The sequence below is a fragment of the Ambystoma mexicanum genome, chromosome 6q (genome assembly GCF_040938575.1).
Source record: "Ambystoma mexicanum isolate Mex_15411 chromosome 6q, UKY_AmexF1_1, whole genome shotgun sequence".
Lineage (NCBI taxonomy): Eukaryota > Metazoa > Chordata > Amphibia > Caudata > Ambystomatidae > Ambystoma > Ambystoma mexicanum.
In genome coordinates, this window is record NC_090937.1 from 1,075,342,809 (window position 1) to 1,075,358,286 (window position 15,478).

The 15,478-nt window shown below is 45.5% G+C and overlaps 1 protein-coding gene across 3 annotated transcripts in view; it reads left to right on the top strand.

Moving 5' to 3' along the window:
• AASDH (aminoadipate-semialdehyde dehydrogenase) overlaps window positions 1-5,102 on the top strand; it is an 853,386-nt gene extending 848,284 nt beyond the window's left edge. For all 3 annotated transcript variants that reach the window (XM_069631618.1, XM_069631617.1, XM_069631619.1), the window contains one exon: window positions 4,545-5,102. In XM_069631618.1, coding sequence (XP_069487719.1) covers window positions 4,545-4,940 — 396 coding nt within the window. In that variant the 3' untranslated portion in view covers window positions 4,941-5,102. The remainder of the gene's footprint in view (window positions 1-4,544) is intronic.
• The last annotated feature ends 10,376 nt before the right edge of the window (window positions 5,103-15,478 follow it).

Sequence of the window (15,478 nt, forward strand, 5' to 3'; positions counted from 1 at the left end):
GGCAATCCCAGGGTATTGTCAATGCTCCCACGGGGGAGCCCGTTTCCATGAGGCCATGGAGGTGAGACTGCTACCCGATAGTCCCTTTTGGGGTGGTACTCAGTGGGTGGATCTCATGGGGAGGTAAGCCCTCCATGGGACCAGTAACGTTAGCCTTGGGAGAACGTGGTATTCACCCCCTCCATTTTGTGTCCCCTCTTTCCTCTCGCCACACTCAGTCCACTATTATCCCTCCCACTATTATCCCTCACACATCTATGTATCTCTGTAGAGTAGAGGACTTCACACAGATCATACTGGGACGAGGAAGAGTAAGGCTTACCTAAGCGGAATACATTCAATCATTGAGACGAAGATCAGACAAGGAGGCAAAAGCCCACTGCAGAACCAACAGATGCGGTACAGTCTATTAGAGGCAGCCCCAGCGATATAAAAGCAAGGAAGGACTGCGTACCTTGCCAAGCCAACCTGGAGGAGCGAGGAACCACAGGCTGTTTCTGTGGCAAGAGACCCAAGGAGAAGTGAAGGAGACACTGTCAGGCCGCGAGAGACAGCCTACCACTGCAGAGCTGCCGAAAACAGGATGCTAAACGTGGAAGCAGTGCAGAAGCCCCACTCTACTCCCAGGACAGGCTAGAGACCACGACAGCTTTTCCCAAAGGTAGGGAAAGGGTTGGGCCAGCTGGCAGGACATGGAGGGCACCATATAGATTAAAGGGACACATACCAAAATCCTGAAAAGCAGATAGCGAAAGAACTGTAAAACCTAAGACAAACTTTATGAAATATTCTATGTGGAACAGTACCTGGCAGGAGAGTACACCAGGTCTGTTTAAGTGGACATTAAGTGAAGCAGGGATAGAGGGCCCACAAAAGCAGCACACCAGCGTCTGGGACCCACATGAAGTCGTAGATGCCCCATAAGAAACTATGCAAGGCCTGCGAAAGTAACACACAGGCGTCAGGAACCTTTTAACTTAAGTTAAAGGAATCACTCATTGTGTTTTCTCAACAAGAACTGAGCATTTAAAAACCTGTATCCAGAACGAGAGAAGCCTCCTCCTGGATCAAGAAGACGCCCAGTTTTTCCTTAGTTATTCTATTGATATTGATATTTTATTTCTATCGCTCATACACAAGTGTTCTAGAGTGTAAAGGACAGAAATGGGTCTCGACACAAGGCGTTGGATGTTTTACTTTACTGGACATCCTGACAGAGTCTTAGTATTTCTGTTGAGGTAGGGCAACCCCTCATAGAAATATGGCAAGATAGGTTTTTCTTTTACTTTTATAATAAGTCTTTGCCAACAAACATGCCACCACTGTGTGAAGCTAGTACTTCTGAACCTTACACCACCCATGAATGTTCACGGTCACCCTTAGCTGTGATGATGCTCAGCTAAAGGTACCAAGCACATTCTTCAACTGTCTTTACTCCTTTGAAGTGTTTATACCCAAGCAGATTTTCAAAATGTAACTGGTGAGTTTACGATCTTTTAATGACGTTCTAGCCCAAGAGATTGGAGGTACATGGGCTGCAGCAGGTGGTAATTTCCATTATGCCTGTTATGCCCGATGCTAACACAGCAGTTGTAACGCCACATTCAAATCATGAGAAGGAGGTTTTGTTCTTTTTAACCAACATGAGATTAAGATGTGCCTGTAATACCTGCATATATTTTGTATGTGAACTTTACCATTTGACAAGAGCACATGAAAAAATTGTTAGTTATGCTGCCTGAAACATTCATATTACAGATCAGTTTAAGCGCTTCTCATGAGGTAAGAGCAGGCAACTCACGAGAATCCAGAAACTAACATTGAAACCGAAATTCCTCCAGTTGGCAGAACCCTTATGTTCTGATCACTTCCTCTAAAAGATGGTTCTCTCTCAAAGTGTAAGGTGTTTCTCCCTGTAGTGTTACTCTTATTAATTTCTTCCTGTAAGAGTGAGTGAATAGCTACCTGTAGGAGACCTGAGTATGGGAGGGTAACACCTTAGTGCACGCATGTGCCAGAGTTTGGTATAGCCAAGGGGGTGAGATGGCCACCAGGAGGAAGCTACTCAGAGAGGGCTCTTGCAGGGAGGGGGGGTTTGCCCTGTTAACCAAAGCAGATAGGGTGTCAAAGACCAATAAACAAACACAGACTTCTTTGTTTTGTTTGAGCGGGGGCCCGCTTTTGTTTTATATAAAGACAGTGGGTCAAATCAAACAATGCATACATTGGGTCTCTATCACACCATTAGATCCCTGACAGAGTTGCTCCCATCACCTACCTTTGTATGAACGTTTCTCATGTGCTAAATAGATAACTTTTCCTGTCAACCTTCTCTCTTTTGAATGAACACTGCCCTTTTTGACAAATACATACATTACTGGCCACAGATATTCCCTATGTAATTACCATTTTTTCGTGTGCTAAATAACCCTTCCTGTCACTAATCTCTCTTGTGACGTAACATTTTTACCTTTGATAAATACATAACATTATTTCTCACAGGTATTCCCTTGGTAATGAACATTTTCTCATGTGCTAATTAGATAACCTTTCCTGTCACTAGTCTCTCTTGTGACAGAACACGTTTACCTTTGATAAATACATAACATTACTGGTCACATGTGTCCCCTGTGTAATAAACGTTTTCTCATGTGCTAATTAGATAACCTTTCCTGTCACTAGTCTCTTTTGTGACAGAACACTTTTCCTTTGATAAATACATAACATTACTGGTCACAGGTATTCCCCTGGTAATTAATGTTTTCTCATGTGCTAAATAACCAACGCAGTCCGTCACTAATCTCTCTTGTGACAGAACACTTCCACCCTCTGTAAATATTTAACACTTCTGGTCACGGGCATCTCCTGGGAGAGAACGCTTCCCCATGTGCCAAACAACCAACTTAGTCCGTCACTGATATTTTTCGTGACAGAACGCTTCCACCCTTGGTAAATATTGAACAGTTCTGATCACTGGCATCCCCTGGGAGAGAATGCTTCCCCATGTGCCAAACAACCAACCTAGGCCGTCACTAATCTCTCTCGTGTCAGAACAGTGGCGACTAAAAACAGACGGAATACGCTGCCCGACCGAATGAGGCGAGATTCTGGAAACGCGGAAAGAGGAGGAAAACAAAACTCTACCTCTGCGCCACCATGTGGAGAACACCCCTAAGAGCACCCAAGTACTTTTGGCCAAACAAACAAAACACCCGGCCCGTGGGTAAAACCACTCTGTCCCATGCGGGCCTGGTATCCTCGTTGCCCTTCGGTTCTCTCCGACCTGAACGGCCCTGGCTGCAGTGTCAGCCGAGTAATGCCTGTCCCTATTCTGGCTTGCTCTCCCTCTCAGTCCCAGATGGGGAAGAAGGAGAGCAGCCAACCCACCGATAGGCGGACGGTCTAAGGTGACTGGGGAGGGAGTCCCCGACTCAACAGACGGCCTCAGTGTCCTCCAGATCCTCCGGAGAAGTGTGGGCTTCTGCCTGGTTTCTCCTCTCTCCTGGGTCTCTCGATGCGATCCTCCTTCGGGCTGATATGCCCAAACGGCGCTACCATTTTCGCTAACCAACAGGGGAGCTCCCTCAGCACCTGAGGTGAAATCACCTCATACTTGGCCCGCTCCCCCTGCTCGTGGAGCCTACGTTAACAGGGTCCCATAATTTACGCGCCCAAAATCACAACCGTGGGCAGGCGTGGCGGATATAAAGAAAGGACTTTGAAATCACACAGCCTGCCCCTGAACATGGCATTGAGCCCTTTTTATGCTGAAACTTCAAAGGAACTGGGGTTTACATAACCAAAAGTAGGCAATTTTCTTCAACAAGTTGCTCTAGTGCACTCAAAAGTAGAACACCCTGTCTTCTTCAAATCCTTAGAGATCAGAAAACACCCTTTCAACTAACAAACCTTAGAAGATAATAAACTTGAATTGACAGAGTGGAAGCAGTAACTTTTTGTATCCCCTCAGCCTTAAACATGTCCTTATGCTGTTATCACGCCAAACTGGGACAAGATGGTGGTGAAGGTAGTTTGCCCAACGGGGGCAGATTTTGGTGAAGGGACGGAATTGGGTAAAAGGTGCACAGTCTGCCAAAGGGGTGGAGAAAAGTTGGGGGGCCTAGTGCATCAGAAAGCCTAAATATGACACTGAGCAGAGCCCTTCAAGAGTAAGCACAGGGACGAAGAAGAGGGGACGTGGAGTTAATGTGAACACCTAACAATGGTGGAGAGATGCATATTCTGGAAGGGGTGGATCTTCATTCAGAAGGGGTCATTGCCATCTGTCAAATAGGTGATTATTTGATGGCTAATGGCAGCTTTGCACTACAAATGCATGTAAAAGGACTCTGTCGTAGCCTGTTACATGCATGACTTGTATTGTTATCATTCTTGTTGATCTGTAGTCTGTCTAATCTTTAACGTTTTTATAGATGTGAATTCTTGCCATTTAAACTTGTGTTCATAGATTGGAGATTCAAATAAAAAATATAACATTTATAACATTGTAAAACATGGCATTTTTCCCCTTCTTTTTTTTGCAGAAATGGAAATTTGCCACGAACGGACCCGTTTTTTCCACACCATCCATCTCTAGGTTAGCTGGACAAGAAGTACATTTTGGGTCACATGACGGAAACGTGTACTGCTGTAACGCACTGGGCAACTTGCTTTGGGTGTTTCAAACAACCTCGAAAGTGTATGCAACTCCGTTTATTTTCTGTGGCCATGACGAGTCTTTGGTAGCGGCAGCCTCGACAGATGGGACGCTATGGATCCTTGCTGCTGAAAGTGGACTTTTGAGGACTACATACAGACTTCCCGGAGAAGTATTTTCTTCACCTGTGGTGTGTGGCACAAAGATAGTTGTCGGATGCAGAAATGATTATGTGTATTGTCTGGATGTGTGCCCAGGTGAAAGAAAAAACAGCAACCACTGACAGTTTTTATATGGCAGTCACTGCTACATTACTATTTTGTATGGATTCCAGTGCACGTCTTAACAGACCAAGAAAGTAATAGAAGAGAGATTGCCTCAAATGCATTTTCTTATTCGTAATACACGCATTTTATTAAAAGATGAATATACGTTTGTTTAAGTATCTGTATGTTAAAGAGAATAATGTGCCACAGCGCTGGTAAGAGCCTGTGGAATTTTAGTCCGGAATTGCCATTTTAACTTTGTGTTGAAGAGCTGCTGATGTCGCCGTACCTTTTACGTTACGTGGGATTTGAAAAGTACCTCGACCACACAAGAGCATACCTTTGAAATGCTTCATTTTCTGCATTGATGACACCAGTGCCTTTCTTAAGTCAGAACCTCTAAAGAGGCGAAAACATTCCTGCAGATGGCGCAATTGCAAAGAAAGTATTTCAAAAGAGGATTTTCGTGATTTGAGCACATAGACAACGTTTATTCAAGCATTGGCATAGCCAGCATCTATGACTTTTCGGAAGGCATACACTTTTACCCTTTCATACATTTTTAACATTGCATGTTTTGTTTACTACACTTTTCTATCAATGTTCCCAATCATAACATGTTACTAGTAATCTTTACTTTTTCTATAAAAAATAAAACAATCACCTACACCTACCATTTACAATGGGTAAACCTATACCACAGGTAAAGATTTTGTTTACCAATTTTTTTTATTATTTACACAGCTGATCACAAGTTGCAATACGTATTATTTTTTTTAAAACTTTTATTTAAGTTCAGCATGACAATGCAAATACAATCAATAGGCACATTTACGATGTAGTACATGATACATCAACACAATCAGCATTTCGTTTTCCCAATGTCCAATCCGAAGCATTAGTGTTTTCGCCAAGCTTCATCTTTAGTCTGGTATTCTCTAAATTCACACCAAATGTACTTTGGTCTGGACACATGGGGCAGTCTCAGTATTTATTGTTCCTTGCAATCGTTAATCCATGTTAACTCTTTAAGCCATTTACTAAAAGTCGGTGGGTTGCAGGATTTTCATTTTTTCATTATGCACCTCTTTGCAACCACACACCCAATATTTAGGAGGCCTCTTAGTTTTTTGTCCATTGTCCCTTCCCCCAGTCCGAACATAGCGACAATGGAGATACTACAGGAACGTCATTTGGGTGTCGCCAGAGGTCGCAGTTGCAGCCCCTGGGGACTCTTTGTGACCCCAACTTAAAAAATATATATATTTACGAAATAAATTGCAAAAATCAAACGGGTGCTCCTAGTGTAGCAGGCTCTCCCGCAGAACGGGTGCCCAGCCACACCAGGTCTGATGAGTCCCCGCCCCAGTCCTCACCCATCAGGGTGAAGGCTGGGCCGGGGAGGCACTCCTTAGGGGTTGAAGCTGACCGTATGTGCAAGGCCCTTGGAGACTGGGAATCACTGGAGAATTCTTTTTTTTTTAAACTTCTTTTAAATAGTGGTCACAACAGATACAGTAGCGCCTTCTCCACATCACTTTCAGCACATCATACAATGGTACATCTTTTAATCACAGTGGTAATATACAGGTTACATAGTGGTTTCATTGTCCGAAAGCATTTCACATAGGTACACCCTGAAAGGGCCCCAGATGTCTTTTGATCGGCTTGCGCCTGGTTGGGTCAAGACGTACTGCTCCTCAGATTCGTTAACATACATCAATTCGTGCAAGAAAGTGTTCATGCTTGACGGTGTGGGGCTTTTCCAAGCTTGTAGTATACATTTTCTGGTGACAGCACATGAATCATTGATGAATAGCCTTCTAGCTTTTTCAGAACACTTGCCATATCCCTGAATAAATACTTTTGAGGAGTCAGATGTGGGGTTATTTGTGCAATCTGCGCAAGCATTCCAGCCACCATCCCTAGAACCCCACCAAAACGGAGCACTCCCAGTACATATGAAAGGGCCCCGCCTGCAGAGAGCCACATTTGGGGCAGTCACCTGAGCAATCTGGTGCAAATTTGGCTCTCTTAGTCGGTGTATAGTGCAATCTATTCAGGATTTTGAACTGGATCAGGCGCAGGCCAGCATTGAGTGATACCTTTTTCGTAAGCCCACAATATCTGTGCCATTTCTCATCAGGTATAAGCGTTTGCATGTCTGATTCCCATTTTTCTTTAACCCGGTTTGCCGCGGGGGTGTGGGTCTGTACTGATGCATACAATTTGGAAATTCCCAGCCCTCCTTTAGTTGTAACCAGTTTTAGGCATGGGTGTGGGAGGGGCTCATCAGGGAAGAGTGGCCATCACACCTGGAATGCAGATCTCATCCGGTAGCATTGAGTGTCTGTAGTGGTCCTCTACCCATAGCTCTCGTAAAGTCTGCCAGAGTCGCAAACTTCCCATCTATAAACATGTTGCCCACCTTCATTTCTCCATTGGGGTGCCAGGTTTCCTGCCTACCTGCATCGAATGTCGGGGGGGTGTTCGGGAAGTTCCACAGGGGAATCTCTGGGTTATAGGGTGTCTCTAGTTTCAGTCTTACATATCGCCCCCCAGGCCCGAACAGTACAGCTCACTGGGTCGTATTCACGTGTATCTCTGTACCGTGAGTCAAAAATGACTGATCGTATGTCCGTGGCGTAAGTGGTGTGTGTTTCTATCAATGTATGTCGTGAGGTGTCTGTTTCGTCATACCAATATTTCGCGAATTGTGCCTGAGCAACCAGATAGTAGAGCTCAAAGTCCGGAGCGGCTATGCCTCCGGTGCAGTACGGTTCCGTCATATTTTCCCACCCTATTCTGGCTGTTTTCCCATTCCAAATAAATGTTACTGCCATTGATCGTAGTTTGGCAAAGAAATCCCTGCCAGGCCATATGGGCACATTTACAAATAAGTATAATAGCTTGGGAAGAGTGATCATTTTAAGAACTGCAATCCTCCCATGGAGCGAAATAGGGAGGTGTCTCCAAACCTGCAATTTGGTATTAAGTGATTGTAGTGCCTGGTAATGGTTATCAATATAGAGGGTATATCTGCTCCTGGACACCAGCACCCCCAAGTATCTAATATGTTGTTCCGACCACTTAAGTCTACATGTCACAGCTGGACAAACAGTAGAGGGGGTAAGCAGGAATATTTCTGATTTAGCATTGTTTACGGTGTACCCAGAGTATTCAGCAAACTCGTGCATGTCTGCCATTATAGGTGCAATGTTTTTATCGGGCTCCCGGATATATAATAGTGTATTGTCTGCATATAGTGAAATTAGTTGGGTAGAGCCTTTCATTTTGATTCCCTTATCCCTGTGTCGCAATCTAACAGCAGCCTCCATGGGTTATATCATTAAGGCGAATAAAATGGGTGAGAACGGACAGCCCTGCCTGGTGCCCCTACCCAGTTGGAACATTTCGGAGATAGTCCTGTTGGTACACACTCTTGCCCCAGGGGCGGCATATTGCAGCTTGACATATTTAATGAAATTGGGTCCCACTCCAAATGCTTCTACTACTGAAAAAAGGTATACCCATGAAACCGAATCGAACGCCTTTTCGGCGTCAAAGGACACAGCGACCGCGTTTCTGTACGGGTCTATCTGTGCCATTATACCAAACAACCTGCGTAGGTTTAAGGCAGTGGACCTCTGAGGGATAAATCCACTCTGTTCCTGGTGGACCAATCTGGATACTATGGGTAGCATTCGATTCGCCAGCACCTTCGCAAATATCTTCGCGTCTGCGTTTATGAGCGAAAGGGGTCTGTAAGATGACATATCATGTGGCGGACGTCGGAGCTTGGGCAATAGGGTTATTATAGCTTCTCTCATTGTCGGGGGCAATATGTTTTTCTCTAGGGCTTCCTCCAAGTTTTCATCATTATCGGGACTAGTTCTTCATGGAACTCTTTATAGAATTCGGCACCCATTCCGTCCGAACCCGGTGCCCTACCACATGAAAGATCCTTGATCGCTTCAGTAATTTACTCCACAGTGCCAGGCTGATCGAGAACCATTTTGTTTTCATCAGGGAGCGTCGGGAGATTGGGCATAGCTAGATAAGCTTTTATCTCAGTGGGGGGCTTTCTAGCTTTATTCTCATAGAGTGCCTTATAGAATTTAACAAATTCGTTGTTTATGCCTTCCTCACTCGTGACTACTTCATTTTGTGCTGTTTGGATATTAGTAATTGGGTTCAGTTGCCTTTCGTGTTTGATCAGATTGGCCAATGTTCTCCCCGCTTTATTCCCCTCTCCGTATCTGCGTGCCCAGGCAGGGCCGCTATATACCGTATCTCTCTTTTGGCCAGATTGTCAAAGTCTCTAAGGAGTTTGTGTATTTTGGCAAGTGTATCCCCACTATGAGTGCGGCTTTAGGTTTCTTCTAAGGTATTTAATTCCTTTTCCACCCCTTCGAGTTCCTGTCGAACACATTTCAGGAGGCCCGTGGATTTCGACATCTGGACTCCTCTGACACACACCTTAAAGGTTTCCCAGACTGTGGAGACCAGATCCACTGTCCCCACATTGTCTGTGAAAAAGTTAGTTATCTCAATGTGCAAGACCACAACCACATTTGGATCACCTAGTATCCCACCAGGCATTCTCCATCTCCTCACCGGTCTGGGGACGTGTTTCAGCCTGAGTTCCAGCAGCACAAGGGAGTGATCAGATAGCGTGCGGGGCAAGATTTCACAGTTCTTTAGTGTATTTGAAATGTTTGAGGATATGAACCAATAATCTATGTGCGACTCGCTATTATGCACAGAGGAGTAATATGTATATCGCCTACTACCAGGGTGCATTACACGCCATGCGTCTATCAATGACAATTGTAAGAGAAGTTGACCCAAAGTTAGTGCCACATTCTTTATTGACTTTGCATGTTTTACTGATATTTTTGGGCAAAGGCAAGTTCTTGTGTGCCATTCCCTGGCTAGACTGGCATTTTGGTGAGTCAGTCTAGCCATTGCTTACTGTGGCATGACATTTACTACTCGGCATCTTCAAAAAAGCAAGCATTATAAGTTACCTCGCCAGACTGTTTTGGTTCAGCGGACTGTATATTCTTCACTGTAGCAAGAAATACATTTTTATTAACTGAGCATATATGTTGAGTCAAGCAAGATAAGTGTTCTTGTGGGTCTAGACTGGCTTACATTGGAACCCGTTTGGACAGGTTTTCATATTGTGACATGTCACTTTTATTGGCCAAACCAACGGGGGTATGTACTTAGATCGGAGTACTTGCATATATTGACAGTTTTGTGCCTAGTGCCAGTAATGATACTATACAAACACGTTTTAAAGTGAACATAAGTATGGTCTTATGTGGGAATACTCGCATTTGTTCGTAGAGAAAGCATGGAAATGTATAGATACAGCCAGCATAAAAATGTTTTTTATACTGGCATATATTGCAGGAACCGGCATGATAATGCATTGGGAAAGGCCCTGTGCACTTTTGGTGACTTGCATCTATTGTACTTTTTTTCATGATTTACCCTACACCCTACAAAACAGATTGTTGGCCTTTTACCCACAATTTCCCAGAAAGTGTGCTGTGTAATGCACCAGTTTAGCCCATTATTCAAAACGTTTACTCCGGGGAGGGAGAAGAATCCCCCCGCACCCACCCAACCCATTTTCATTAGTTTTGGCTACCTCGCTATGCTCAGTCGCATTCACATACTTGTGGCAAATATTTACACACTCCAAAAAAGTCCCCAGGTGAGAAGCAACTCGTGGGTGTTTTCAATTTTAAATAACTGTGTGGTGCTATGGATTTATGTGTGCAGCAATGATATTACATTAAATGGTGTTTTTTTAAAAAGTCCTTTGTCACCCAGCATTACGCTTGGATAATACAAACTATGGGGGGTCTTGGGTACATTGAAAGAACCCTTGCCAGGTATTATACTCCAGCAAAGATAACATTATCAGGTACACTCACCTCTGTGCACGTAGACCAGTCTAATAGGTTTCTTCTATCATAGTGGTAACTGCCTCATAGACAGATTTATAACCAGGGAATTTTGTTGATACTAAATCCTGGTCAATTATTTAATTTTCAGGCCTTGCTCGTGCAGCATTTTTCTCCTGGTTTAAACAGCAGCGCATGCCTCCCCAGGTCAGTGCTTTTCTGGCTTGTTTAACACAGCAACACCACAGATAGCACGTACTTCTGTGTCCATTGATCTATAGATTTTTCATACACTAGCTGTAGCCTGCGTTACAGATTTTAGTTACACTTGTTGAGATAAAACTCCCAAGTAGGTTCTGGGCTACTAGGAGTTCGCAAACCCAGAACTCATGGAAGGCTCAACTCCTGCCCTTGTCAAAAGATACGCAGGCCCAGACATACAGCAAGTTCAAACTGTGGTTTATTGCAGCCAAAACCAATTGGGATCAGTACAAGGAACAAGCTACTGGAACGTCTCAGAGATCTCTGGCTTCCACCCCAGTTTTGTAGCGCTATGGCGTCAGCATATCACATCACAATCTGGGCCCTTCTCCAGCAAACCTATAGAGCGAGTGGCTTGGCCGTTGAGTGGTAGTTCCCCTATAGTAGTCCCTATATGTGTTAGTTCACTGGCTCTCCAATGTCAGATGTCAGGCCTGGACCATCCCCGAAAAATGCGACTTCTACGATGTTGCAGTGTGAGGGTCTTACCATTGGTTCTTGCCTGTTGCTACCCACCCCCAGGGGCCTGAACTGTGATTGGCTAGAGCTGTCACCCTCAGGCCTGGGACACAAATCGGTTCTCAGCTTGGAGTGTACATTTTCAAGTTAATAAGGACAACTATGTGTCTGCATTGTTGTGTGCACCCCCCAAGACTATGAGAGTGCTCGTCCATATCATGCAACATTCGTCTCCTCCTGTAACAACTTTTTTTGCAAGCCATTCTCTGGCTGCGTGAGACTGCTCCGCTTCCCAGCTGCTAGTTTCGGTTCATCATCGACTCGGCCGGATCACATGCTCAGAGACTGTGTTTTGGGCTTCTAGAGCTCTGAATTCCATTTATGAGGAATTATTCACATTGACTGTGCTGGTGTTACTGTAGTTCAGGGAATGGAATGTCACTCGTATCTTGGTGGCCTTGGCAGTGGTTCCCGTCCCACACGTTTGCTCTCTTGATCGTGCTGAATTCATCTCAGCTCAGCCTTTGCTCTGACGGTTATGGCCTACAGTAATTTTCATAAGCCATGGCATGGCTTCTACTTGTTCGTGCTATTCTATAGTATCTATAGGTTCGTTGTTCATGGCTCTGTCAGGTCCCTTGGGTGCTCCTTCAGTTCCATAGGGTTAAGTTGCATATAGGCATCTGCAAGCTTGTTCAGTATCTCTTGCTTCTTGCAGTTTCTACATTGCTGTGGTCAAGCTAGTGACAAAATAATAAACATGAAGACCGTATGTATATATCTCTGTCCTCTAACTTATAGAACTGCATGCATGTGTTCTTCGTGTATTCGGGTGCGTGATTATGTTCCGATGTGAGGATGGCACATGTGCTTCGTGTCTAACGCTGCTATGATGTGATGTCTCTAACAATGTCATGCAAGGCTTCTTTGCACTTTAGTCGAGACTGTCAATGGAGGTGTCTTTGGTTGCGTCTCGTGGCTCCTCATCCACTTTGGACAATGTGTTCACTGCTTCTGGGGTATAGGGTTGACAGAGGGGGTACCTTTCAGTGTACCTGTCTATCATGGGAGCAGTAGGAATCGTTCCGGACTCGTACAGACGCTTGTGGGGTCTTCGGTTCTTCTTCCGGTTCGTGTGTCTCGTGGGAGGGGGAACAGGGGTAGACTTTTACCTTCCCTCTTCAATCCCCTCTCTGGTCGACTTGTCGACCACATTACAAAAGAATTACTTGTCTTCCTTCAGTTGCCATATTTTCATCACCCCTCTGAGGTGTCCATAATAGTTTGTATGGTCATCAAAGGACCGGTACATGTAACGGCACACTCTTTCGGGGTTACACCCAACCCACTTCCCTTCCTACTTCCTTGGGTCACCGGGATTGTCCACCTTTGTGCCTGCCGGAAATAGGTCACACATCGTTATTCTCTCCCTTAGTATATCTCTCTCTCTTACATTGTCATCCATCGCTACTCCTAGGTTCACATCCATCAGCATTTGCATTCCTATTGCTTCTTCTGCTGTTTTCTTGCACCTGCCAATGCAGATTTTGATCCCACACAGGGATGCTGGCCCTAGTGCCAGTGCTCCAAATATCACCTTCAGTCCATCTGATAGCCCTGATGGCATCCATGACCATAGACATGCTAGCCAGCTCTTGTCCTTCCCCTTTCCACATGCTTCATCCTCCATCTTCGCATGCATCTGTGCCAGTTGTGCAACTGCTCCTGAGAGTTCCGTTATGTTTGCCATTGGCAGGTGTGAATGTGCAACATGAACTCCCAATTTTTGTTTGCGCAGACTCCTCCTTCCCTTGCTGTGAGGATATCCAGAACAAACCTATTCTGGAGCACCACCAATCTTATTGCCCTGAGCTCCTTCTTTACAGCGTTCAACCCATTCACTGTCAAATTTATCGTTACCATCAACTCCCAACGAGTGATCTGTAACCACTTGGCATTTGCATATGTCTGCACTCCTGGTATCAGTGATGTGAAGAACATTTGTTTTCTGCTGAATTGTCTCTGCCCTGCTGGTATCTCGTCCATTGGTGTTTCTGATTTGCCTGAGAAGTAATTTGCCCCTCTTTTCACTCTACTCAGTCCTCCTTGCTCGTCAATCTTCTCTATCTGGACAGGTGGTGCTATCACTAGTGACATCTTCTTTCGCTTATTGTTTTCCATCTTCGGAAAGTCATCAAGCTTCACATCCTTCTTGGGTACCACTAATGAAGGCATGTTTATGTGTATTAGGGAGCATATTCCTCCCCAGTCGGGTGTCAGTTTCTCATTATGCTTTAGATCCACATGCCCAATAGTGATCCATCAGCACTGCCGTTCCTGCTCCCATTGCCGGGATAGTCTCAATAGTCTGGCATCCCACATTCTCACCAACTTCTACATCGCCATTTTGCTGGTAACACAGAGCTGGTGTCTTCAGGGGGATTATTGGCATTGGACCAGCTTCATTCTCTACCCATGTTACCAACTTTGCACTCCTATCCCATTCCTTCAGGCACTTTTCATTCTCTTCTTGCAAATTGCTCACTGGTGAAGTGGCAAAGGTCAGTGCCTTGCTCCCCACCACTTCATCTTCCCAGCCATCGTTAGTATATACACGTCCATAGATCAATAACTAGATACATAGATCTATACTAGTAATACTAGTACATAGATCAATAACTGTGAGGGAGCCTGCTGGCAAAACTTTGACACTTGGTGTTTTCGCCACTATCGTGAAGAGGTCGATCTGGGGCTGGCCCCATTTGCCGAACAGAAAATCCACCTGGTCCTAGAAAAGTTCCCACCCATGGCAAGAACACAGTTCCCTGCTGAGCGAGTCCACAATGGTGTTCTTGACTCCCGTTATGTGAAACGGAATGAGGAACACGTCTTGACCAACGGTCCAGCGCCACAGGTCCTGGGCCTCCTTGGAAAGCACCGGGGTTCGGGTCCCTCCTTGTTTTCTGATGTAGAACATGGTGGTGGTGGTGTTGTCTGTGAAGATCCTCACCACCTTGTCTTTCAACGATGGGAGAGAAGATTTGAGGGCCGAGAATACCACCTGAAGTTGGAGAACGTTGATGTGTAGGTCATGCTCCTTCAGTTGCCAGAGGCCTCTGGCGTGCAACTGTCCAGTGTGGGCTCCCCATCCCTCTAGAGAGGTCTCCATGGTGACTGTCTCCTGGTAAGGAGGAATAAGAAACGGAGCACCCTAGGCAAGATGTGGATGTACGCCCCACCACTGAATCGCCCGACGGAACTCCTCGTTGAGCGAGATCTTGTCCGCAAAGTTCCCCGACACCTGCATCCACCTCACATCTAGGAACTCCTGGAAAGGACTCGTGTGAAGTCTGCACAGGTGAACGAGGCTGATGCAGGAGGACATCATGCCCAGCAGCGACTAGATGGACCGAACCGTCACCGTCTGCACTGACGGCAAGCGCTGTACTTGGCCCTGTACGCCTATCACTCTCTCCTCCGAGGGCGATGCCAAACACGTCACTGTGTTGAGTCGGGCACCTAGAAACAGCATGTCCTGAGATGGCGTCAAGCAAGACTTTGGATAGTTTATGGAGAACCCCAACTCTTTCCGCAGATGTACAGTCTTCGATGTGTGTTCACCCGCCAGAGTGCGTGAGTGCGAACGCACCAGCCAGTCATCCAGGTAGGGGTATATGTGGATGCCTTGTACACGAAGACGTGCCGCCACCATGGCCAGGCACTTCGTAAACGCTCTCTGTACTGATTTCAGGCCAAAAGGCAGAGCCTTGAACTGGTAATGCTGACCTTGAACTATGAACCGTAGGAACTTGCAGTGTTTCTTGTTAATGGGGATGTGGTCCACCAGATCCAATGATGTCAGAAAATCTCCTTGCTCCAGCTGGCCAAGCACGTGTTGCAACGTGACCATCCAG